The sequence below is a fragment of the Melopsittacus undulatus genome, chromosome 9 (assembly GCF_012275295.1).
Source record: "Melopsittacus undulatus isolate bMelUnd1 chromosome 9, bMelUnd1.mat.Z, whole genome shotgun sequence".
NCBI lineage: Eukaryota > Metazoa > Chordata > Aves > Psittaciformes > Psittaculidae > Melopsittacus > Melopsittacus undulatus.
Genome location: NC_047535.1, coordinates 18,133,983 through 18,161,668, shown reverse-complemented (window position 1 = coordinate 18,161,668; position 27,686 = coordinate 18,133,983). Strand labels below are relative to the sequence as shown.

Below are 27,686 nucleotides of genomic sequence, written 5' to 3'. Positions count from 1 at the left end.
ACCAACAGTTAAACAGGACACTGTCTCATCTGAGACATATCTTTTTATCAGCAAAGCTGTATTCTGTTCTCTGTTTAACATACTGGTGGTTTAAAAACTCACGTTTTCAATGTGTGCTTTCCTTTCAACTTTAGGCTTTTGTTTGTTTGCTTCAGAAATTTAAGTTTCAAACACAGTATTTTGGATTCTGCTTTGGGTACTGACTGCATCAAAGCTAGTTATTACAGCAATAAATGATGCAATGACTCGTCTTCCTTTTGGGATCTAACCAAACCCTTCTTTAAGAAGAGTGTGACATTGGGTTGATGCTAGGTTAACTGAAAACAACAGGCAGAGTCCTTTTTACTTTGAAAGGCACCGAGTTTTGTCCCATTTCTCATGTTACCTTGTCTGGTTACTACAATTCCAAACTTTGGTTTTAGTAATTCCTGGTATCAATCTGACTGTATTCAAACCTCTCACCAAGCTTATGTGTAAACATTATTAGCTGTTATGTTTGCTGCACTGTTTCTCTGCTTTGAAGACAAAGCAAAAGTGAATAATACAATTTGAGACATTTTTCATACCTGCCAGACAATAGGTAAATTTTAAGATTAAAGATCACTGATAATCTAATTTGCATTATTTCTATAAAAAACCCCAACTTTTTGCACTCCAAATATGTAGGGGTTTTTTATGTATTATTGATACACTGTATGATGATCAGTCAGAAGAAGAGAGAAGAAGGTTACAGAAGTGAGTTTCTGATCTCTAAGTAGCTCTTGTTGCAGTTCTACAGAACAGCAAGTGGAAGACCATGGATCTACTTGTAAATCAAACATGAATATTTTCCTTTATTTTACTACTGAATATATATATACGTGCTAGGAACTGGCAATTTAATTTCTTGGTGTAAAATCAGGTCATTAAATGCAGGATGTTTTTGTTTGTTTTAAATGTAATTGCCCTAAAATTAGCTAATGATTCATTGTTTAAATGCAGAAATATCTTTGGCCCCATTATTGTACAAGCGCTGAAAGAATATAAAGGAATTTCTCATGTGATCTTTCTATTAACAGATTGATGGTATACTTTTTTTTAATAAGAAAAAGACCCATTAAAAATATTGTCAACAAACTTGTTAGTTCTAAGTAATTACATATACCACATCTTTATAATTATGTGAGAAATACTTGAAATATCTCACTTAGAATATCTAACTGCTCGAGACCTTAGCAGGGATTTGTATAATTTCTGAAAGTAATGTCTTGCGAAAATGCTGTTTCTAACCTCTCACATCTCTATGAGGCTTTACAGTAAGAAATTAAATGACTAGTGACTAGTGGGTCATTTCTGTATCTATGTTATACTGTAATGTAGGGTATTTTGTTCTTCCATGTATCTTTAAGATACACAATTACCTGAGGGGTGCATGTTATTTTCCAGAGCTTTTGAAAGATCTTAGATCAATCACATTAGAAAATTTGCTATGTTTACCATCATAAAACATATAGCATAGACAGCTGTCAAGTTTTATTTAACTCTGCGAATGCGTTAGTCTTTTCTTGTTTCCTACTAGCAATTTTTTGTTATACAAATCTTGCAGCATTTTTAATCTCTTCCCTATTTCTCTAGTTTTCATCTATAACATCTTGATCTGGATTGATTGGAGCTGTAGCAATTTGTGTCATCTGAATATCAATCCCATTTTTGTGATACTTTTGTCTGTGTTATCCTCACAACATACTATCATGAGAGGCTTTACAGCTGATTAGTATTAGTAACTGTAAATTGACTTAACACTCACATTTAGATAAATGCTTGAGTATGGTCAATTTTAAATCTGTACAACTACAGATCATGAAAATGTCAAGGATGAGCTGTTTCACTTGGACTAATACCCTGGCTGCAAGTGATTTTGAGCTACTCCAGAAGCAGTATTTGTGACAGTAGATAGATAGTCCTGTGTATAGGCAGATTTGTCAGTGTATACTGTTCCTACTGTCCTGAACACTACCAGGCTTGGAGTTAAAAGAGCTCTGATCAAAGACGTGTCTTCATGAAAGTGTGCAGCTTTCATCTTGGCCATGTGCCCAGTGGGGCTGCATTCCAGAAGCTGGTGTGTGCACCTGGAAAAAGCTGTCCCTCACTTTCATTTGTGAGCAAGCAGACTGATACAGCAGTTCTGCATAGAACTGTGTCCAACTATGAAGCCAAGCTGCTGAAGGTACCCCAGATAGGGGTTTGCTTTGTTGTTTGTCTTTTTGCCAAAAATGTAAAGTGCAGCCTCCTGGTGGCTGGCATATTTTGATCTAAGATCAAAGCTTATCTTAGATAAGATACCTTCTTCTCTGTCTTTAGTTCTGCCAGGCCCTGGGGTATGTGTATAAGTGGTTTTTTTGGTTTGCTCTAGTTAGAAGTTGAAGAGTTCAGTATGAGTTGATGACACCATAACCTGACAGCTATTCTGAAATTTGCATTAGTGATCTAAATGAATGAAGTTAACCTTCTGGTTTTATGTATCTAACAAGTGTGAAAAGGAGAATTGGTTTTGTCCAAGAAATCCATAAAATACTTTCAAGACAACTGTCTGTCTTTGTGAGATCCTAAAGTAATGGCAGCAGTAACTTTTAATAGCTGTATCAAAGGACATAGATGGAAGTTAAGCAATTAAATAAACAATTTCAAAGTAATTGTGAATAATTCTGGGCTTTGAAGTTCATTTCTCCATCACTTTTCTTTAAAAATTATGTTAATAACCAGTCAATAATTGACAAACTAATTTCTATCAAGTGTTACTTAAAGGGTGAGCTGGCCCACAGTGTACTAGATCACTGTCAGCTGGTAGGCTGTAGTGGCTTTAGGGAATCATAGCTAATAACGATCCTATGAATTCTGCCTTTAATTTTAATTTACCCAAGGAGGAAAGGTCTATCATATGATGCACAGTTAAAGCATTTGCAGATTATGTGGCCGCTCTGGCACTGTGAGAAAATTAAGTATTTATACTTACCCTGCATTGCTTTTTAATTTGTGAACTGAAATTTCTAGTCACTCTTTAGCCCCTTGTGTTTTGTTTTTGAGATGGTCTCTGTGTGTCTTTTAATAGGTGAGCATAGAGTGACTCTATTTTCTCTGCCAAGAATGACCTTTCTGTCATCTTTGGCATTCAGAACGATTATTAAGAGAGTAGGTAAATATATAACTAGTTCGTATGTGGGTTTTTTTAATTAGTATTAGCCTCTGATCAGCTTACAGAAAATGCTCCTGTCTCATTTCTTAAGGTAATCCAGCCAGATTTCATTAGCTTCCTTGCATATATGCTGTGTGCCCTTGAGTGTCCTGTTAAGGTTCATCTTCTCTGGATACATGTTAAAAAAGCTGGATAAAGCAGTTGTAAGACTACATCAGAAATTATTTTTGCAATAGCATTGAAACCTCTCCCCCAAAATAAATTTAGACTAAAATACTGTACAGACATGTTTGCTTATTAATGCTTACATCATGATGTTGGCTGTTGGTCATTTTCTTAATTACAGAATTTATTGAAGTTCTCATCCTTCTAACTGACAAATACCCAATATATCCCCAAACTTTTAGTCTGTGTTTAAGTGCACATGCTTTATGTTTCACTCTACTTTTTTTAACCTTGCTCCAATTAGTCTGGTCTTCAGGGTTGTTCAGTTCTTCCTATGTATTGTCTTATCTTTCCTCCCCTCCCCCTTCCCCCCCAGCAGATTTTAATTACTCCAACTTTGGTTCCAGTCATTAACAAAAAATACTAAAATTCCTTACACAGTCAAGCCATTAGTGATCTCTATTGAATATGATAGGACCTTCTTCCAACTGTTTCTAGCTCCTTTTGAACATTATACTGATCCCCATTCTTCCCTATCAGTGTTTGTTTTTCAAGTGTGGTCCAATGTCATTGTCTGGCTGGATGTGGGGTACTGTATTTCCTTGATTCTACAAATAAACAACCAAAACCAAACCAAAACAAACAAAGATGTAGAAAAGGTAACAAATTAATGATGGATGACCTCTATTTTTTTCTTTATTGAGAACTGAACTGTATTATTATTTTGGTTCTGGAACCACAGGAAATCACCTGTGATCGTTTTCTGCCTTCACTGTATGTGGGTCTCACTTTTTCTGTGCTCTCATATTGTACATAAAGCTGAAAAACTTGTGGGTTTTTTTTGTATAATTTATGCAGTCTAGCATATTTCGCACTTTGTTTCTACTTTTTTTGACATTCAGCTATTCCTTTGCGTAGCAATCTTTTTTCCTGCCCTTAGAAGTATGTTCCTTTGAAGGTATTTCTATTTGAGGTAGGCATTTGTTGAAACAGTCTTTCCTTAAAGCCTTTTTACCCTGTTTGAGAAATAATTTCAGTTATTTCATCCACTTTTGCTTTAAGGAAATCCTATTCAGAAACTCATTCAATTAATAGTCTCAAAATGCGTTTTTTTTCCCCAATGAACACTTCTTTCATAATGATGCATGAAGGTTGTTTGGCTCCTCCAAAACAAGAGGGCTTGTGTACTGCTGACTGTGGTGGCAGTGCAGCCTCAGCAAGATATTTACTGGAAGATCAGACTGCACTGTCTGTTCCTAAATCTTGGGTTTATGTATCTGTTTGTCACTGACAGTATACAACCCTTTTCTATCCGGTGTTTTAAGTTTTTACTATTCTGAATGTGTACACTAACATTGATGAAAAGTCTTATCTGGCTCAAAGATAGCATGGCCTTTGGCAGACTTGAGCAGTTACAAAGTTAATAAAGACTGAGAGACTCCACAAAGCTGTGATGCTTACTGTGCTGTTAGGGAGGTGAGGGACTTGGTTGATGTGCAGAAGGCACATATATCCGCTGGAGAAGTTCCGTACAAGATTTACTGACATTGGTAGTGTGTCAGAGTGGGCAGGCTCACCTGTTCCTAAATCAGAAAATGCATTACTGCAGTAAATGCAAATTAAATCCCTGTTTCTAAAGACAGTAAATGCGGGCTGTCTGCACTTCCTAGCCGCTGCTCCTGTTGTTAGCTCCGGGAAAGGCAGTACCGTGCAGCAAGACTGCAGTCCCTGGAGCAGCAGGCTTGGCGGTGGCCAAGGACGCGCAGTGATGTGACACAGCGCGGCAGTGCCGCGGAGCGGCATGGTCAGTATAGCTCAGCAGCGTCTGGCACCGCGGGGAGAGGGGAAGACACCTCCGGGTAGACTGCTGCTTTCGTACGAGATCTAAAGGCAAGGCGAAGCAGCAGCCGCCGTTGTACCCTGCGGCCAGGCAGCGCTGCAGGCGCCGGTTCCGTACCGGGCTCGTACTGAGCACCTGGGGCTCGGGGGAGCCTCGCGCTGTGGTACCGCTGCTGCCCGGCAGGGAGCGCTGCTCCGGGAGCGGTGCCTGTCGGAAGGAGGGGCGTGAGCCGGCGCGGCTGCGCTTTGCGGACTGCTGTAAAGCAGCACCGAGCGTCGCGCTGCGCTGGGGAGGGAGCAGCGGCAGTCGCGGGGGCTGCGCAACAACAAAACGCCGCCCGTCGCGCGGCGTGTCAACGGGCCCGGCGGCTGCGGACTGGCCGAGCGGAGCCAACGGCTTGAGCCGGCGTTACCGGTTCATGTGACTGGCCGTGGGGCCGCTTTCCACACTCCGGCCCTGAGCAGGGCGCCGGTGGTACCCGCCGTTTCCCCCTCGGCCTTATCGTCTCAGGTACGGCGGCGGCGGGGCCGCGGTGCTGCCCTCGTCCTGCGGGGCGTTATCCCATGTCGGTTGGGCTGGCCGGCAGCTGGCGTTGGGCCCCCTGCCCTCTCGCGGAGCCAGCCAGCTGGGGCAGTTCGGCGAGGGGCGCTTCGCGGGGGGTGTTTCTGTGTGTTTGAGTGCCTCGCTGGCGCACAAAGCAGCTTCCTCACTGCGGGAAGCGCAGCACTCTTCTGGGGCTGACTCCTTGAGAATTGGTCACAAATTCTCCCTTACGGAAATGAGTTTTATTCGTGTGCGTAATAGTGGATTTCATAACGTCATTTGTGGTGTTTGTCAAGTTGGGATCCTGTTTCTTACCCCATATTGAAAAAAATAAAATCATTGTCAGGCGTCTTTGCATCATAAACAAGGAAGCGGCATTCATTCAGAAATGTAGGCCAGGATCCTCGGGGGGACCAGGGTTTGTGACTCACTGCAGTGGGCAGGTGATAAGGGTCCGTGTACTTCTTTAAGTGTCTGTGTTTTGGTGATTAGAGCTGAGCACACATTTGTGGAATTTTTGTGTTGAGTAAGCTCTTCTATGGCTTGAAGTGGTTTCATGGAATCAGAAGGCCTGACTGCATTAGCCGTTTAAATTATACCCTTAATTCCTGGTACTTGAGTAATTTTCCCAAAGAAAATACAGCCCAGGAGGTAAGATTGTGCTGCAGTATCTTGTCTTTACTTGATTTTAATGCGATTAATTCAGAAACAAATATCTGACAAAATTGAAAAAAGGATTGACTGCTTGGCATAGAGACCTAGGTAGAATTTGTTATGGTGGAATATCTGTATTGTAAACTAATAGAGGAAAATGAGGTTTTCAGGTGGTGAGATAAAGGCCTTACATTGGCTTTTATGTAACTAGTAGAAAACTCCGAAGATCAATTAATTCTGGATATTTAGTAGAAACATTTTTTTTAAGAAAACCAGTATTTAAAGAACTGCAATATTTTGTCACTCTTAAAAATTGAAGCTTTTTGTATTTCAGATACTTGTAGTCTTTGTATCAAAGTAGTTCTCCGCCAGTTTAAATGCTTTTAGTCATCTTTTAGTTGGCTAGGGGACTACCTAAGGTAAAAAACCCAAACAAATACTGTTAGCCAAGTTTATCACCGATTCAAATTTGTGTTCTTGCTGATGTGCAAGCCTTGATAGGGAAAGATAGGATCTTGGTTCACTGGATGGACTCTGGTCACCTGTCTCATGCTCTCATCCACAGTATAGAAAGACTTACTGAATTCATAATACAGAAAAGGCTGTGCACATATGTAGCATTTCACTCTAGTCAAATGAAAGTGTGTAAGACACCAAACTTCCTGTTTTAAAATTCTTGAAGTCTTGTGTGTTTAAAAGCCTGTTTTGATGGTTGAAGCCCTGGCAGCTACAGCTGTGGTTACATCTAGTATTGGGAGCTTGGGGGTGAACAACAGCTCTTAGTATTCATGCATATTTCCCGTCTTTTCACAATGTGGATGGGAACATTCTGACCTTTCAGAAATGTGCCCTTTATGAAGCAGTGACCTTTATATAAGTGTATTAAGAGTGTATCTTAACATATCTGTGACTTGTGTTTTATCTTTAAATTAATAACTTTGTAGGCCTGTGTAACCAGATCAGTTGTAAAGCTCTTGTCTTTCATTGCAGGTGGCCATGTTAGAATTAGCTGACAGCTAACTGTACAGTTAATGTTACATTTAGCTGACAGCAGTTACTGCCTTTTTTCCCCAAAATGAAGAATCTTTCATTTCAGTTGTTTATATTACCTCTAATGGTGAGGATAGTCTTTTGGAAAGATACAGGTAATAGTGCCCCCCTCCCTAGCTGATGAGCTATGGAGGCTTAGAGGTCAGACAGATGAATAAATGGAGAAAATATGGCTCTGGGGAATGGGATAAGGAATGGGTTTGGTTCATGTGTAAACAATGGGGGTAGTACAGAGATGAATTTACCATAAGCAGATGTTGTATGAAGATTTCCAAACAGGTTTGACCATGTACAACCTCCTTTAAATCAGCTTTATCACCAGATCCGTAGCACTTTAGCTGTTTGCATCTCAGTGAGGCTGAGATTTAAAAGTGTGCATATTGAATAATGTCATATAGGACGCAAGTACAGCATAGGAATAGGATGCTTATTCCCAGTCATAGTCCCTTAAGGTTTGTTAGTGTAAGTGACAGCAGTCAGTTGCTTCCAAATTCTAGTGCTCTTAAAAGAAATACAAAATGTATCAGCAGCCAGAGGGTTACTAGGAGTGAACTTCCTTCAGGCTTAAGTTTAGATTAGTGTTCTTTTTTGTTGGCTGATGTCAGGCCTCACAGAGACCCCTAATGGAACAGAGGGGAAGGAAGAAAGAAAGGAAAACATTTTTTCACTAACCAGAAATTTTGCTTACAAGATTATTTTGCTGGTTTTTATATAGTTTATACTATTTGGACAAGTAACTACTGTGAATTAAAGTGACATCTTCCTTATTAAACTTCCTTACCAAGTGAAGATTGGCTCACAACTTTATTAGCAAGAGACTTTGGTATATTTTTTGACAATAAAGTGCCATCCTAATACTTGACTGCTGTCAAGTAAAATATTTGCTTTAACCCACTGCTGCTTGGCTCTACTGGGTGAAGTGTGGAGAAGTCCTGCTTCACTGTCCTTCCCTCTTAAACTGATAAATCTACTCAGTTTAGTGTCTACAAAATCCCCTACTTCCCACAGCTTTCCGGAAGAACAGCATAAAACTGTCCTAATGGTTAATTTAATTATTCTCACTTGCAAGGTTTTTGTTAGCAGTTATGTCAAAGATCCTGTCTTATTTTGGTCCTCAAAGCTTTATCTAGAAGTGCTTGCGAAGTGACACTGCATTAATCACAGTTACATGTATATCAAAGATCAAAACTGCCAAGGGGACTAAGAAATAATTTTAAACTTATTTTTGGTGGCTGTGTAGCTCAGAACCTCCTTAGCTGACTCTGGAAGCAGAATTCCTAGTTAAGATCTTAAGCGCCAATAAAAAAAGAAGTGTATTTTGTAATTTTTTTCACAAAGCTATAACTCCTTATTCCCAAGTTCATTGCACTCATGTTTGTCTTGGAGTTCACTGAAGCCAAAACATTCCTAATGGCCAAATTGTAATGCTTATGTCTTAAAATCATGATTTACATAGTGGTAATATAGTTAACTGAGTTTAAGCATAGGACAGAGCAAAGAAATGTCTAGACTGAAGAATGTGCTTGTGAATGCCACGTTTGTCAAATCCACCTGCTTGCATCCATTGTGCAAAGCCAAACAGATTCCCTGCCCAGGTGGGTATGTGCATTCTAATGCTTCACTGATGATCGACGCTTGGATTTCTGTGGGTGCCTTATAGTCTTGGGCTGATTCATAGTGTATTGTGGGAGAACTAACTTGCTCATAGGCCTCTGTGCAGAGTTCTTTTGGCCTGCCAACTCATGTAGCTGAGATGCTTCCAGCTGCGCATTCTGTCTATTCCATTTGGAGCCAGGCCATAGATCCACTCAAAGGGAAGAGCTCTTCTGTATGTAGCTGTCCTGTGCTGGATTCTGTTAAAAGATGTGAGAGACAGGCACTTTGAGTAGTCCCTCCATAAGAACAGAGTGGTGGTAACTCTCTGACATGAGGTATCATAGCATTACAGAGGGATTCTGTAGGTGGCCTCACATTTCTGTTTCAAGGTAATTTTACTGGTCTGAATTGACTTATGCATGAGGAAACAAATCTTGAAGAACTTGGGCCTTTGTTTTTGGTTTGGTTTTGGTTTTTTGGGGTTTTTTTTTTTGTTGTTTTTTTTTACAGAGCTAAAATTAAGGAGGCTTTGCTGGTCCAAGAGGATGGATACTGTTTGTTACAATATCATAGAATCATAGAATAGTTAGGACTGGAAAGAACCTTAAGATCATCTAGTTCCAACCCCCCTGCCATGGGCAGGGACACCTCAAACTAAACCAGATCACCCAAGGCTTCATCCAGCCTGGTCCAGTACAGTCACTGTGGTCTGATTTATCTTTGAGATGGCTTTACAAAGGTTAGTAAGAGTAGCGCTGAACTTGAAATAATGTTGTTTCACTTAAGAGTAAACTTTTCAAGTCAGTGAGAGTTCTTAGAATTGGCTGTAGGGAGTGAGTAAGGCTGTTTGCATTGCTGTGGCTGGTGTAACAGTAGCACCTCTCTGTGAAGCATAAACTTTTCTGTCTGGGCTGATGTCAAGGAGTCTCTTTAGGAGATCATAGGCAGGAACGTGTCTCCAGAACATTATCATGCAGTTAGTAACTAATACTATGCATGTTATTCTGAAATACTGTACTACTCTGTAAGACAAAAGACGAGTATTCTGCTTGGAATTCTTGGGTAGTTTTGTCATTAAAAAATTTGGAGTGTGTCATCACTGTAGCTGCATTAAAGCAAACAGGAAATTCAGAGTGGTTTGCAATGGTGTTTCTCATTGTTCTGTGAATAAAGGTGTATTTGATGCTACATAATATCAAAGCAGACATAATAGAGTTTTAGATTACATTCTGATTGTTGCTGTTTTCTGAAAATTCAGAGATCTTTAACCATAAACTGCTAATTCCTGGCAAAGATTAAAATACATATACTATGCTAAAATTTAGTAGTTAAAACAGGCTTTAAAAAAAAGCACTGTTCGTCTCATAATGTGGTAAAAATGAAGAACAACAAAAAATGAAGAACAATGCAATAAGGTTTCAAAGTCTGCACTTGTTTTGCCAATAAGTGGAACTGAATTTGGATATCTGCGTACTTACTACTTTGCATTGTACCAGTTGTCTCTGCTTGAGAGAAATTAAATGAGTAGGGCATGATTGCCCATTTAGACTAACAAGGGTGTTTCTTTTTGTGAACTGTTCTGCCAGTTCTTTTTTTTTAATGGAAAAAGGGCATGATAGTGCCAAGATTTGATCTTCATGGGATTGTGTTGGGGGTGCAGCTACTCAAATGGCTCTAAGCCCTCTGTCAACCTCCATTGCATTAGGGTCATGCATGAATCAGTCTTGTTTGGCACTCTGCCCTTGAGAAAGGGAAGTAGTAGTACTTGGGTTATCACACTTTTACTGAAGGTCTTATACTGATATTATAAGCTTTTTCCATTATCCTGTTTCTTTGTGTCTTGATTTACCTGATGAAACAGACTTGCTGAAAGAAAAAAAATGCGTATTTTTAATGAGAGTAAAGAAATGATTGCTCCAAAATGAAGCTTGTGCAATACTTCCATTCATTGGTCCATTCTTTGAGCTCTTCATAGCTGTGTTTGCCGGTTAAAAAAAAAAGTACTGTGGTAGGAATAGGATACACATCATAAAATTTCTTTGCACAACCCAACAGCGAGGTTTTCTCATGAAGATAACAGTACCAGTATTAGCTTATTGCAGTAAAAATAACATTAAAATCTGATAAAGGCCACATATTAGGGAAGGGAATTAATTTTAAAAGTTAATAATGAGTTCGGTGAACATATGCAAAGTAAGTAAAACTTATGACTAAATAAAGGAAGTACTGATGCAGCTGATAGAAGCTTCCTTTCTGAGACAGTCATAAATACTCTCTTGCCTGATAGCATTTTGCATGTGGGCAGTTGGGTTGGGTATGTAAGTGATCTATACACAGAATTCTTATGTAAGTAGAACTGCAGTGTTCTTCCTGAGGTTATAATGACAGCGTGTTCCGGAACCTCTTGGTAGGCTTGAGGGCTGTCATGTTGAGAAGCAGTTTTGTCTGCGCTGGCTTCTAGGCTCAGCCCTACCAGATAGCAGAATTGCCTGTAAGTGGGTTTATGGTCTGAGTGGTGGAGGGTGCATCAGACAAAGGGAGGTTACTGTGTTTGTAATGAGAGAGAAGCAGGGAAACAAAGATGGGGAAAATGAAGAAATAGACTGCTTTGTAAATGAAGCCATTTTGTTCACTGCTTTTCATCAAGTTGGTTATTTGCTGAATAAACTGCTTGGCTAGCTATGTTTAGGTGTGTGTTTTGCACCAACAGGACAAAGACCAGTAATTTGGGGTTATGTAAGAAGCATGTTGTTGAGAGGCATCTTCTGCGAAGTGGTTGGCTGGTCATGTGTCAAATCACTGTGTACATATACTATAGCCAGTCTTGAGGGAATTGATCATGGTGCTTTCTGACACCTAAAAAGGAGGTTGTTTCTTGGTGGTGAAGATAGTTGACCATATTTTAAAATGTAACTGAAAATACATTTTTGAGGTAATGATATACTAGTTTACATGTACTCATCAACCAAGTTTACAGCAAATGGTTCATGGTGTAATGAACCATTTCACTTACAGAGTTCCAATGCTATCTTACTTTTTCATTGCTAGTAATGGAATTCATTCTTAATGACAAAATACTTTGCTCCTTCTTGTAACTCAAACATGTACCTTTGTATGTGATCATAAACTTGTCTGCTGTAAAGGTCTCAAACTTTGAGCTAGTTTTTACTTGGGAATTTCAAAGACTTCCCCTGTTTGCATAAATTTTATTGCACTGCTGTATGTCTTGGCATGATTAATAGCAAAGGTATTTAATTTGTGACATGAATGAATAAAAGTCATGTATACTTCATGATTCTGAACAGTTATACACTTTAGAGGGGCAGTTAGAATATCTATAATTTTCAGGTAGCTGTCTTAACAGCTCTTCACTGAGACTTACTGGCTTAAAAGAAGATACTACCCAGTTTTTCCTCTCGAAGTTGTTATTCTTTAGGTTAATAGGCAAATGTTTTGAGTAGGAAGGAGGAATAGTAATGCTTATTGAGCTTTCTGCATCTTGCTGCTTTTTGGAAAATTTGAGCGCTACTTTTAATTAGGGACACTACATAAGAACTTCTAAATGTTTAACAGCAGATGATCTCATTCTAATGAGTCTTAATTGTTTGCATAATATTTTTGTAGTCCCTTTTAAAGTTTATCTTCTGTATAAAAGCATTGGACTTGTACGTAGTGTGGATATGTCTTATACCTAACCACTGAAAATACTTACAGTGAGTTGGAATCTAGTTAAGTATAAGCTCTTCTTCCAGCTTCTGTCTGTTTTGGTCAAATCTTTTGTTCAAAGCTTTGTCATTTCCAAACAGTGAAGGAATGAATTGCCATTGTTGATTGGTACCCTTCACTTCCAAAAATGTACTCACATGTAAGTTGTGTGATTTGTAATTGGAAGCCAGCAGCTCTCTGGTAGGTTAGCAGTTCTCCAGGCTCTGTATTGGGTAACAAAACTGAAGAGCTCTTGATTACTCCCTTCAGTTACTGCAAACTTTTCCTATGATTGTTACAGTGCAGATACACAAAACATTTGAATCTGAGTTAACCGGCTATTATATCTAGGCTGCTTGTTGGAATAAAACTAAGCTAGTAAATAGTGTTTCAAGTGCACTAGTTTTCACTGTGTGGTGGTTTAGGTGTGTTGTTATCTTACAGTAGTCTGATATTTCTCAAAATGTTAAACTTTTTTGCCTTTTTTTTCTGTAACTTAAATATCTGTATTTTATCACAGTAGCCTCTGTGCTAAACAGCATTTATACAAAGATAATCCCATTTAGAATGCAGAATTTACATACTGCAGGAGATTTCCACACCAGAGTTTAACAATGAAAGGTTGTGTGTGTGAGCACTCCAGTGGGTAGGACCAAGTCCTTTGTCAATGAGCCCCTGATTGTGCTCACTTCATGAGAAAATGGTCAGATTTTTCTTCCTTTAAAAAACTTCAGAATTAAATAAAATTGGCTCCTTAATTTGTCATGTTAAAAAGGTAGGAAACTGTTCCCACACACACCCCCTCCCCAACCCGCCACTCCCCAAGCCACGAAGATTTTCTAAAATTTGAGATTAAATATGGTGTTACTGCAGGAGGGGCTGGCTTGTTTTTGGATTGTGGAATAGATTGACTACCCTGAGTGTTGCATTTCTGTAGAACATTGGTGTGTAAATAACAGAACAAAAATACTGCCTTAAGGTGACCTTGTGAGGATGAGGAAAAGGCCGTGTACTTCTTGTTCTCTGTGTGCTTATGACACACAAAGAACAAGCAGTGCTTGTTAGAAATTGTATAAAATGGAAGTCTCGAACTTAATTTTACTAGAGAAAAATGGTGTGTGTATCTGAGGGTAAGTACATTCCCAGAGAGGAGCATGGGAGAGCTGGTATTTTCCTCTGGAGCTGTCAGGAGCAGAGAAGGGTAGATAGAATTTCACAGCTTTAATGGAGGCTTCTTTGTTTACCATGTAGGTGTCTTACACTCTTAAGTTTAATCAGAGGTTTTTTTCCAATTTTGCAACTGCTTTTATTCAGTTGTAGAGAAGTGGGTATTCTTATATAATGCATTCCACTAAAACTGATTGCAATGAAATATATATATTGTCCAGAATGCCAATCTTCTGTTTAACATTTGAAAATAAGAAATATTTCCTACTTTGAAACGAAAGAACCTGTTCTGTTGTTGGACTAATTTGGCAAAAGGAGGTTTAGTCCAACATGGATGTGGTTAGCTTTTGACTTACTGATGTAAAACATCTGCTGTAATTCCAGTAGGAAATGGCACCACTTTCATAGTTACCATGGGCTATAGGCTTCACATTAAACAGTAATTGTTACAAATGTTTTGTAGGCTTTCTACTGGCAACATTCAAAGGGATCTTTTCTGTTAGGATCAACTAACTCACAGCTGCTCCTAAAAGCACCAGTTTGTGAGACAAGTGGATTTGACTCTGTCAAGTATTTTCAATCTTGTATTGATTCATTCTGTGACAAAATAAACAAAGAACTTGAAATATTAACACCAGATAGAATAGTATGTTAGCATTTTGAAGAATTTGGAGGTACAGGCAGGAGATTATGGACCTGAGTAGGCAGTGCTACTTAACCTGCCATAGATCTTGCTGTTGCTACCTTGGACTCTTTTGTGGCTTCATGCATATTCCAGCTGTGCTGCATAAGGATCCTCATTTCCACATTAGGTATGCTTGGGTATATTTTTCTTGAGCAGCCTTCTGGTAGTTCAGTGCAACCTCCTGTAAGCTAGGTGTAGCTATTTGAATGCTTGAATAATGAATCGGATTGGTGTTTGATCTGGTTGGGAAACTGATCTTTCAGATGGGTCAGCTCTACATTCTGGTTGAGTGCATAAACATCTCTTTTAGAACAGCATAGGAGGTGTTCCTTCAAACAAGTGGTGAGAAAGGGAGGAACGAGGAAACACATGACCGCTTAAGTAGTACGAGTGTCAAATTTGTGTTATAACCCTATTCATCTGAGGCACAGAAAATGTGATATTTGTTACAGTAAAGAGTACTTGAGTAGTTTATCACAGTGGGAACCAAATTCTTTTGTTGCTTCCTTTGGGGACTTTAAACAGAAGGCAGAGATGCCAGATGAAGCAAATTGAAGGTGAATATCTTACAGAGCTTACTATTGCGTGCGTGTCTCGGTAGTCTGCCAGTACAAAAGTTTTTCTTTGAAACAATCTTTGAGGCTAATGCTGCATTGTTGTATGTTGACAGCCTAGTATTTCGACAGGGAGGGGAGCTTGCCTGGTACCAACTATTAAGGGAACATGTGGTATGCTCAGTTTCTGTTGTAGGATAGAGTTAAAATTACATGGACTGAAAATAGCTCTGTACATGACACTATTCTCGTGTGATACTTTTTAAAGAAAATCTAGGTAATAGATTTCTATTACTTTACCTCAAAAATAACAGGGTTCAAAGTCTTTCCTGTTCTGTTCCTTTTCATGCCAGAAAAGAACCATGAATTCTAAGTAACTGATTTTTATAGCTCAGTTGTTATCGTACTGTACCATGTGTTGTGTTCCAGGTATTTACTATCCATATATATGCAGCAATAGAGGGAGATGTAGGCCTTATTTAAGCATGCAGTTTAGTTCATGGTTGTTTAGCTGAAAGTTATGTAACTTCTATAAGTGGCAGCCTGTAAAACAGACATCATCCATACGTTTTTCAGGCAGGATACATTTTCTCTGTGAAAATTATGATGTTTTCATTGGCTATAAGAACTTACCTTCAATCAAGTTACAAGAGTTCTGTTTTACTTCACAATTACATTGTCAAGCAGTATTCTTAGTATTATGAAACATTTATACTTCAGTTACTGCTGTTTTGCTTTTCCCAGCAGTGGGTTGGTCTTAGCAGTGAATGACTTTTAGTTCAGTTTTGGTATCAAAATCTGATGTTCATTTTTCTTGATGCATATCTGTTTTTATTTCCAGGCCTTTCTTTAAACTTTCCATGTCTAAATGGACTCCTGAATGTAATATACTTTATACTTTAAAAGCGGATATGAAGAGTGAAGTTCCTTCTGATGCACCAAAGAGACAGGAGAGTCTGAAGGGGATCCTCTTGAATCCTGAGCCTACTGGGGCAGCCAAAAGCTTCCCTCAAGAAGTTGAGATGATTGCCAGTAAAGTAGGGAATGAGTTCTCTCACTTATGTGGCGATTCTCAAAAGCAAAAGGACATGAATGGCAACCGTACAGACCAAGACAAAAGTGTTGTGGTGCGAAAAAAACGCAAGAGCCAGCAGGCTGGTCCTTCGTATACTCAAAATTGTCCTGAGAAGGAAAACCAGGAAATCATAGGATTAAGACGACATCTAGAAACACAGAGTGAAGACAATGATTCTTCTTTCAGTGACTGTATCTCTTCACCTTCATCTAGCCTACATTTTGGAGACTCTGACACAGTAACATCTGACGAAGAAAAAGATGCTCTTGTGAGACACCCTCAGGCAGTATTGAATACTACGAGTAGAACTCACAGTGCAAGGTCACAGAAGTGGCCTCGAACTGAGGCAGACTCTGTACCTGGGCTTTTAATGAAAAGGCCATGTTTCCATAACAATTCCTTAAGAAGACTTCCGTATAGGAAGAGATTTGTGAAAACAAGTTCATCACAGAGGACACAGAACCAAAAAGAGCGAATTTTAATGCAGAGGAAAAAGCGGGAAGTGTTAGCTCGAAGAAAGTACGCTTTACTGCCCAGCTCTAGCAGTTCTAGTGAAAATGACATTACTAGTGATTCTTCTTCCAGTTCATCTACTGAAGGGGAGGAAGACTTATTTGTGTCGCCTGGTGAAAACCACCAGAACAGTACAGCTGTTCCTTCAGGTAAAGCTCAATTCCTTAGGTACTTTTGATTAATGAGCATTCCTCATGTACAATATGTTTTGTTTGTAAGTGTTTTGGACCAGTTGTTCTTGTGTGTTTATAAAAGTTCTACTACAAATAGACTTACTGCAAGTAATCTGAACATAAATTCTTGATGGGAAAAGAGTATTGAGAACTTCCAGTAAAATTACAACAAAGCTAAAATCTTTAATAGGTAAAGTTAATGATTTCTAAACACTGTACTGGAAGGTTGCTGAACGTGATCAGTCACGTGCTGCAGAGTTGTTCCTTTTTCATTTTGTTTTTAGCTGTTGAGTTGTATTAAAAATCTTAACTGCAGTAGCTTTGTTAACTGACTGTGGAGATAACAATTGTCTCTGGTCTCAGAATGTAGAAATATCTACTAAAACCTAATTAACTGCACTTGACAAAGAAATAGGGGGGAGGAATTGGTCATTGTGATAAGAGCCTGAAATAGGATTCAGCTTTATATTGTTGTAGAAAATTCTAAGCTCTGAAGTTGTGAAAAGTATTGAATATATACCAAATGTTTTACCTTGATTAACTCGATGCAATAATCTTGCAGTTGACTTACACATATGTTTCTCTAGTATGTCTTGACACAGTATATGAGGGTATACTTGAATGTTTGGAGTGGGTTTTGGGGGTTTCTTGGGGGGTGGGGGGTTTGTTTTTTTAATGGGATTTTGTTGGGGGGGGGTGTTGTTTGGTTGTTAGTTTTCGTTTGGGCTTTTTTTTTTTTCCCCATCTACCAATTTTCTTGGACCTTCATAATCTTAAATTTGCCAAGTAAAAAAGTGGTCCCAAGACTGGGACCCACAGTATTCACAGTGTTGTAGTTGTGCCTTCTGTTTATCATTTCAGCTTTTTAGAGAGCAGATGCATAGAACACAGCATAGTATTAACCTGCACAACCATAGGTTTTTGCCTAATGACAAATGTCTTTTAGAAAGTGAAACCATATCTCAGACTGTGCTGATCATTCAACTAAGAAAAAATAACATACAAGGACAGGGCTCTCTGAACAAAAAAGAGATGGTTGTTGTTGCTGTTGTTAAAGCAAACAAACCAAACACACACACAGGCTGCATAAATAATTCTGAAACGGAAGAATTATTGCGTGGCCTCATTATCTTTGTGCATATTTGTGGGGAGAGAAGTGTAATTTTTTTTTAAGCCTAAAAAGTAATAGTTGGCAAGCATGTTCAAGCATATCGAAGGTATGGCTTGTAAATAATTAAGGTGTGGGCATATGCATGCATTCATATTAAAAAACAATTTGGGAAACTACATTTCTGTTCCCAAGTTATTATCATTTTTTGAGAGGATGGAGTTTCATGTAACTGTGAGATGATGCAGAACCATTAACAGATCTCCACACAGAGCACCATGCAATGATGGCACTAGTATATATAGATGAGAAAACGTACGTTATGGCTTCTTAGGTGGTCATCTGTTTCTAACCATGATAAGTGTACTTAAAGAGAGAATTGTCAAATCGTTTAGTTTATTTGACCTATTAAAAATTATTACCTGTTCTAACACAAATTCAATTAATAAAATTTGTGCTTTTATTTCCCTTGACTTATTTCTGTAGTGAGGCCTTTTACCATAGGTATTTCAAAAGTTTCTTTCTGGAGAGAGATCTCTAAAAAGTTTGTGTAATAATCAGTAAATATTCAGGCTGTTCAGGGAACTTCTGCTAATTCAGTGCTATTTTGATGGTAGGAATACTGGAACTTGCACTTTGTTTCATGTAGTTATGTGAAAAAGTGTGTTGTCCAATGACTTAAAAAATTATTAGTGCTGCAGCAGTTATTTTAGATTAAAACACTGACATCAGTTGTTTACTGCAATAAGGTATGTCTTACAGAATGTGTATTATGCTGTCTGCAATTCAGGACTAACACTTGCAGTGAGCTGAGAAGTCATTTTGGCTTAGAGTATGTGAATGCTATACTGTTTCTTTTTTCCAGTGGAAATATTATTGATGGGAAGGTTTTGAGCATTTTATTTACATTGCAGATAAAATGGGAAGTTGAGCAGACTTCCTGTACAAGAGTGTTCTATTTTTAGTAAAACTGAAAGTGTGATTAACACTTTCTGTAACCTTTTGCTGTTATATAAGGCATTTCTAGTTACTGAGTTAATTGGGACAGAAATGGGGCCAGCTGGAAAAATAGCTATGTAACTTATCTGTATAGTGAGCAAGCAGGATGGTACTTCTATAGCAGGAAAGGGTTGTATTGCTAGTAATGCTACACTAGCCTGGTAATGTTAGAGAAGAATTTTTTGCTATAGATTGGCATGTGGAGGTTACATATGCATCTGCTGAAGTCCCAGAATATATTGAAGGACAAAGAGCTTCTGCTAAGTATATAAGGCCAGCAGCATATATGTAAAGGTACTAGAGGACAGACTTAAGAAAGGAGAAAATAATAATAAAATCAGAAAAGAAAATGCAAGGAGATGTGGTAATAATTGATTATTTTTTTTAATAAGAAGGCATCAAAGAGATGCAATTAGTCTTGTAGCTTACTTAACACCAATTTCTATTAAGGATGTGTCACAAAATATTTCTTTGCATGTTGAGGATTACCTGAAGTTACAGAGCATTTAAAGAATTAGTGTATTCTGTGCTGGATGTTTCTTTCTGATTACTGCAAGAAATTACAGTAACAGATCTTTCTAACTGAATAAGTGTTTAGTAGGTTAGTTCTTGTAGTTATTAACTTGGCAATTTTTTGAAAATTAGATATGTGGATGGGCATTTTTTGCTCAGTGATATTTTGTTTCATGGGGTTTTTTTTGTGGTTTGGTGTGGTTTTGGGAGAGGTTTCTGTTTTTTTTTTGTGTTGGTGGTGTGCTTTTTTTTATTTTGTTTGTTTGTTTGTGGGTTTTATTGTTTGGGGTTTTTTTCTGACAAATACCTTTAGAAAACCCTTACCAAAAAACCCCAAACAATCTGAATCGGGCTTTTCCCCCTTTTCTATCAGGAAAGGTCTAAATCTGCTTTGGCAGGGGGAGAGTATTGAACAAGTACAAAATCCAGACATCTGGAAATTAGATTGTTTTACCAACTGTTTCCCACAAAAGGCAGCTGTCATCATTAAATCTGGGATGACCAGATGAGCCTCATTGAGAAGGAGGAGAGTTGAGGGCATGAGGACGATGAAGAACAGCCATGTGTAGTTTAACAGTACAGTTACAGTTGAAGGTGCAGGTGCTTTCAGGGGTATGCTAGTATGAATGTTTATCAGTTGCTTTCAATTGGACTACTGGTTGTACAGTTAAAATGACACAAACAACAACAGTTTTGCTGTGAAATGCAGATTTTGATTTTAGGTAGCTTAGAAACTTTTCTCTAGCACTTGGAGGACCTGTATACACGCCTATAGAGAGAATCCTCTTTTGAATTTCCTTGTCAAAGGTGGGAAAACTTCAACTTTTTGTGTAACTGGATCTCTGTAATGTTGTAATGTATATTTTCTGATATGGCTGAACAGGTATTTGGTTTTCAGCTTGGATTTAAAGGACTGGGGGTGCTATTTGGAGACAGCCAGTCAGTGGAGTGAAATCTAGCCAAAGTTAAAATTGGAACAAGGTTTTAGCTTCATACTCTGATTTGGCAGTGAAGCTGAAGCCCAAGAAATGGAAAAGTGTTGATATAAAAAAACTGGGTAGAATTTTGCATTGTCATAAACTGTTCCCCTAATAGCACTTTAAATCCCTTCAGGGTCTGACATGTTACTTTGATATTTTTTTGCAGCTAGTGCTAGACAGGCTTTACTGTACTTTTAGAGTATAGAGCTGTTGAGAAGCTGCTTCAGTTTTTGTTAACAGCTGCTTAGAATGATAAGACTGAGTTTATTCAGCACCATCCTCTTGATTCCTCTAATGTATATGTTATCTCTCCCAGAAATGTTGAGTGTAGACATCCAGTATTTTAAAAGCCAGAGGCTGGTGAAAATGTTAAACATATACCACCACTTCATGTTGAGATTAACAGTTTTGAGATAAACATGTATCAAGTAGAAATGGGTTGCATGTTAGTAGAGTTTCTTATTTTTCAGTTATTTAATCCCTCCTAAAACTACAGCATATGCACTTTTCTCACAGTGACAGATGCAGCTCATAATTCAGAGCACAACATGAATTATTGTGTGCTCTATATTTTTCACAAAAATACATTTGCACAAAAATGTGTGTTTTGTCACGACAGCATTAGTGGACAAGGAAGTGACTACAAATCCTTTTATCATGCCTTTTCATAGAGAGAGCTTGAGGAAGAACTGGGAAGAGGTGAGGAAAGAAGCACCTGGCTTTGTGAGCAGTCAACATTAACCACTGTTGCTATATCTAGCGACTGTGAATTGGAGCTTTAAATAGCTACTGTAATAGAAGTTAGCATGGAATTCACTTCATCACTTCCCTGTAGCTGATGCAGATTTCTGTGCTGTAAGGATGCTGCTTCTAGAATTGGCTTGCTGTAGCATTGCTGATAGAACTAAGATTTATGTGCTTGGTTAAGAACAGTCAGTAGAGTTTGGGATTCGCCTGTACTAGCATGGCTCACAGTGGGACAGTTCTTTTGATTGTCTTTTCCACCAGGGTGCCGACTTCCAAGTAATTTGTATGGTTTTGAAATGTTCTCACATTATGGACTGCTGCTATTGGAAAGTAGATTCCAAATAAGTCTTAGGTACAGAAAAACTCTCATCTTCTAACAAGTGTAACCCAATGCTAAGGGGACCAGCAGGTTTTTTGTAGGGATCCTTGTCAGAATGGTGATAGCTCTAAATCAAAGTCACAATTAAAGATTTATTTTCTTAGCAGGATATTATCATTAGTATAGCACAGAATTTATTATTAGAATGGCACAACATTTCTGCAAGCAGAATCAATATAGTACAATCTACAAGTAGCTTAATACAAAGCTTATAACACAACTTAAAATTTCTAATCACCTGGACCATCTGCAGATGAGGTAAAATTTTAATGTGTTTTGCTGTATCGATGTAACAATCAAAATTAGACTCAAAAGTCCTATAGAAGAGTGAGTCAGTCCTCGGAGGAAGCAGCCAGTGGTGGAGGTGTCCCTGGCCACTGGAGGTCACAGTTCTCACTGTCCAACAGCAGTTCTGGTCCATGTTCCCACTTAAGATATGTAACTGGTGATTTTATAAGCAGTGCTCTGTGTGCTGTTAAGCTTTCCTGCTCTGTGACAGGGTGATCAACACCACCTGGTTGGCCGGGTGCCTGGGACCTTCAAGGACAGCAAGGAGGGGAGTAATCGTCCTGGAGCCCAGGAATTCTGAGGCTGTTAGGGAGGGGAAGAAGAAATATGTTTGGTTTGTCTGCTTGTTTCACAGATACCTTCAGAGAGTGGGGGGAAACAGAATGAATACGTGCCCTGCTCAGTCACAGAGAATGGCTGCATGCTTCAGAATGGTGTTAGCTATGCTAACTGTATACCAGGGTTTGGGAGCAGGGCATACTGCTTATACCTAATTCAAGAAGTTGGAAAGCTGAAGAAATGAGTACTTGTTAACACTAGTAGGATATTTATTCTGAAAATGTTGTCCATTTCAAGCTGAATTACTATGAGGTACAAAGTACCAGCAAGTTAAGAAATGCGTTAGACACACTTGCTGACAGCTGTCCATGAGCAATGAACAGACAAGGAAGTGCTCTCTGACATCTGTTAACACTGTTGTGGATGCTGGGTGATGTGAGAGCCTTCAGTTAAAGATTGTAGCCTGGACTTTCTACTGTGACTGCATAGTTCTGCTTCCTGCAGCTGGCAGAGAGGTTGTAGACCTCAGCAGGCCCTTGCTTGGTCTGGTGAAAACTTGTAACTCTAAATAAGCCACTTCCCTCACTGGAATCTGACTGCTTATTTTAAATCTCTTCTGTTTTCACTTGTGGCTTGGTCAGTCTGTCTCATGTGAAATTGCGTATTGTAAAATGCCTTCACTATCTTAATGTAGTGTTTAAATATTACATTTTGGCCTCTCTGTGTTTTAAATTTTAGCATGTGGCTGTATGTGTTAGACACTAATATTTTCAATTTTTCCCAAATTTTCAAGTTCTGAGGATTAATTTTGGCACATATAACTTCCAGTAATGAGAATTTGGTGAGTACCTGTATATGGAAGCATTGCTCTTTCTTTCTTCAGGCACCAGTCTCTCTGGGATAAGTATGACCAGAAACAGATGAAAGGCCATTGGAAAATAAGGAGTACAACTTGTGGTTTTTTCAAAACACAAAAATGTTGATGGAGGAGGAAAGAGAAGAAGAAATAATCTGCTCTGCCTTGCCATGGGGTAGAGCAGCTGAGAGCATTCAATCCAGACAGGATCTAAGTATTCACTTGAATGAGAACAAATGCTTGAAGTGCTTAGCTTAGGAATAGCAAACTTCCATTTGAAATTTTGCAGATTTCTTCAAGAAATCTAGCTCATTTACTTGGTTAGTTCTTTTGGCACTGTGCTGTTACTATACTGAATAATCCGTAGCTCAGTTTAAGTATCCTAGGTAGCTCAAATTTGTCACTGTCAGTATTACATCTGTAGACAAGTTTTTCCATGCATCTGAATATTGGGCTGGAACGGTAGTTAGTCTTCCTGAAGTGGAACTTGTTACCTATGGAAACTTGTTTCTGAATTTATTTTTGTGGGGTTTTGATGGTTGTTTTTTTACCATTGATAGTTTCATTTTAACTTCCTCTAATACATGATTGTGAATGCTATTGAAAGTATAGATGTAAAGACGTTTATAAACACCAATAGATTTGTAGTTTTCGCTTTGTAGTAAAAATAAATTAACACATATTAGTTGGAGCATAATATTTTCTTCTGTTGCCACTGTTCAGCCTTGAGACTTTAATATCTACAAAAAATGTAAAAAACCCAATTAATGATAACAAACCATGACTGCTTTGCTAGTTTGAAAGCTTGTTTGTTTTTGTATTAGGTGACTGAATTTTGTTCTGTTAAATCTAGTAAAATTCACTGTAGTTGCTTCCAATACACGGTAGAATGTAAGCTTGCATATCTGCTCCTCCCATCTTCTGGCTCTGTTTATTTCAACATTCCAGCAGAATTGATACCTTTAATAACTAGGTTGTATAGTTGAGTTATACTTACAGTTTTGACATACTCGGTGAAATTACCTACATGTATTATAAGTCTAGTAAAAAAACAGTCTCTTATAATGACAGCTCCTGAGACAGATGAAATATACAAACTTTCTTCTTCCTTTTTCCTCATCAGGAAGTATTGATGAAGATGTTGTGGTGATTGAAGCATCCTCCACTCCCCAGGTTACTGCTAATGAAGAAATAAATGTTACCTCAACTGATAGTGAAGTGGAGATTGTCACAGTTGGTGAAAGCTACAGGTGAGATTTACAGCTATTTGTATTAATGCAGTTTTTCTTGACTCCCAAGTTTGTCACAAGGCTGTGTGTCATTAAAAGCGCCTAAAGCAGTGTCAGAAATTCTAACTAGGATGCACAGCATGCATTTTTTTATTTAAAAGCCCAACCAAACAAAATCAATCAAACAAAAATTGACCAACCTCTAAAGCTCAAAGTCCCAAAACTGTAGCTTTGCCAAAGCTTGACAATTCAGCTAATTGGGATTTTTTGAGGTGGTTGTAGTTAGTGTGACTGATGGGCAGAATTTTAGGGAAGCAGAGCTGTACCACTGTACAGCTCCTAGAGTGAGCAAATGTAGGCTGAGTTGACTAGGGATTAGTTGAGCATTTTTCACGAAAGCATCCTGCACTTTTGAAGTTTCTGCTGTGTATGCTTTCCTGTTTTTTCATGCCTCTCTGGAAGTTCTGTTCCACATTTGTCAGATTTTGACTCCCTAATGGAGTTCCTTGAAGAAAACTTGAAATTGCCATATGTGTGGGACTGTTGGAGATGCCTTCCTGTTGTGTATGTTTCCAGATTTGTGAACATGAAGGTGAAATTGTAGAATATGAAGAATGATTCTACTTTTCTTTTTACAGAATAATCACAAAGGAACAATAGACAGTAAATTATGAAAATATTTCATCTCTGTTGTCAGACAGTGCTTTCACTGATGCAATTTTAAATTCAAAATAACAGACAAGTTTTAATGCAAAAATCACTGCAATAAATGTCACAGTGAATAAGCCAATTTTATGTTGAAGACAAAAGTGTGAATAATGTAGATTTCATGAAGACTTGGAACTTAATTGTTTGTGTAACTCCAACATGCAAAGGATGTCATACTCACAAAAATACACTGCCTCAATCTATAGCAAAGAAGTAGAGAGAGATAAGAGAAATCAACATTAATTTCTTCAACAATATTTATTTCCTTCTGTTTAAAAGAAAACAAAAGCTGCAGAATCAAGAAATGCTCTGTTTTGAGGTGATTAGAAACATGTTTCTAGAAATAGTTGATTTATTCACATGAGTGTATTTATTGAGAGCAACGTATGCTTGGAAAGACTTGAGCTACATCAGGTTAACACCTTATCCTCTTAAAACTTCCATGCAAAGCTTTAACAGGTAAAAGACTCAGGCTAGATGAAAGTGATTGTGCTTATGAAACATGAATTCAAATCTCGTAAGACATAAAGATGCTTTTAGAAAATAAACAGCTTTCTCTCTTCCTAGCAGCAATGAGAGTGTTTTAGGCATTAGCTATAAAAGACTTGGGGGGGGGGAGAGAAAATCAATTACTACTTTCTTACCTTACCTTCTACAGTGCTACAGCCAAAACAAGAGCAGCAGGCCTCCCTCTTTTAATTGAAGTTAGTCTTGTTTTGCCTGGTGCCTTAGGTGAGAAGGAGATTGAACCAATTCTGGTGAATTTAAATTTCTGGCCTGTTTGGTTTGTTAGACCTTCTAATATGAAGATTTCTCAAAGGCATTTGTTATGTATCTCCCTTAAGATTGTAACAGAATAGTCAAATTAGGTTTTGCTCTTTAACTTTTTACTATCCTTGCTCTAAACTGTTGCAACAAGACATCACTGAAAATGTTCAGCTGAAAACTTTTTGAGAAGTTCACAGAAATACCTGGGGTTTATTTTGTTAGTGGAAAATGTAATGATTCTGTGTGTTCAGTTTTGGTTGGTTTCGTTTGTGTAATACAGATAGCAAGCTTTCTGGAATTCTTCTCTGTGATTAAGAAGAGTCTTATATTCAAATCTTGAGCTTGAAATGTCAAAAACTGCTGAACTAGTCTTTTGTACCATGTACATAGAGTATTTCCTATGCAGGAAAATTACAATTTACAGGTGAAACTTAGTTTGAAAGGAATTGACTCACTTGAATACAGGGGTTTTTTTTTGTATGAATGTACTTGATAGTACCTGAAGGTCAGCTGATGGTTGAGCATGCATACAGGCATGCTGGGCATTTTAGCCCAGATCAGAAAGAAGACTTAAAGATCAGAAAGAAGGAAAGAAAATTGACGAGGTGTTTAATCTGTCTCTTCCTGAATCTTCCTTTTAGTCCTATCTTTTTGTTTGTTTGTTTGGTTTTTTGTGGAGTAAAAGAAAACTACTTGAAGAAGCAAGGAAGGAAGCCAGCATTCTCCAAACAACACAACTCATGAATCTCTTCGAAACTCAAAATTTGTGTTTAGATTTCGAAAAGCTAGAAACAAAAACAGTTTTGTGTTGGTAGTGTTGAGGCAAAGCATCTGTTGTGATGTAGATCCAGGAACATGTTAGTGTACATAAGATAGTCTTTCACTTTTATCAGTGTGTTGTAGGCAGGATAGATAAAGAACATAGAAATGGCATTTTCCATCTTGCTTAACTGCAGGCAAGGGGAAGATGAAGTAGGAGGCGAGACATTAACTGTTCTTTGTATTACAAGAGCGCACCTTGAGTCAGCAAAGAGGTGACCAGAGAGGTAAATTTCATTCTGAACAGTCAGTAGGACAAACACAAAGCACAAACAAATCAATTTGGATATAATGCAAACCCAGACTTGAAAGAATTTTTTTTAACTTTTTCAAACCAGCTCAATCTTCAAAGTATAGTGATTACTGAAGTGGAGTGGAAGTGTAAGCCAGTTAAGACTGTAGCAAACATGGTTTTTGCAGTACAGGAACATACACTGATCTTTGTTAGCGAGTTACACAGATGGGTTAAAGGGAGTACAGGCAGAAGAGAAATGTAAACTGAGCTCCATGGTGGTATGTGCAGTGGGTTTGGTTCACATTTTCCTCTTCTGAATTTCTGAAGGCTGAGTACATTGTTTTTTCTGGAAAATAAGAGCCACTTGATCTGCATAAATACTGGAGAGTCAGAGGTTTTTAACAGTGAACTGGTAAATACCATGCTGTAGAAGTATTCTTCCCTTAATTACAAAGGGTATTCTCTTAACTTAAATTCCAGAACATCACTGATTTGAGTGTTTAGGTTTGTATGGCTGAATTGAAGAGGTGCTAAGTGTTATGCTACAGAGATAAAACCATCCCTGTCCTTAGGCATGGGTTACAGGCTTATAATTTTCTCTAAAACCACATTTCATCATGTAAATATTACTCAAAGTTGTGCTTGTTCTTTGAGAAGAGGAGAAACATAATATTCAAGAGAGAAAAGTCCAGAGATTTTGCACTTTTAGGATTTTTATGAAAAAGAAAATACAGAAACTACCTTCTGAAAATGTTCTGTCCCAGGTTAACATGCACAATAACTTAATGTTTACAGATGTTCATTGTCTTTACAGTTCTGCCAGCATTCATAAATTTGCTGTTCCAGATTGCATAGGAATAGTGTAGGATGTGGAGATTTTTTATTT

General features: G+C 38.2%; 1 protein-coding gene across 4 annotated transcripts in view; it reads left to right on the top strand.

Annotated features, from left to right (window-relative positions):
• Positions 1 to 27,686, top strand: part of RNF111 (ring finger protein 111) — a 54,892-nt gene that overhangs the window by 4,153 nt on the left and 23,053 nt on the right. For 3 of the 4 annotated variants that reach the window (XM_034066345.1, XM_034066346.1, XM_031046157.2), the window contains exons 2-3: positions 15,973 to 16,868; positions 24,165 to 24,291. In XM_034066345.1, coding sequence (XP_033922236.1) covers positions 15,973 to 16,868; positions 24,165 to 24,291 — 1,023 coding nt within the window. Of the gene's footprint in view, positions 1 to 5,441; positions 5,688 to 15,972; positions 16,869 to 24,164; positions 24,292 to 27,686 lie in introns of those variants that run through there. The other variant, XM_031046158.2, reaches the window with a different exon arrangement.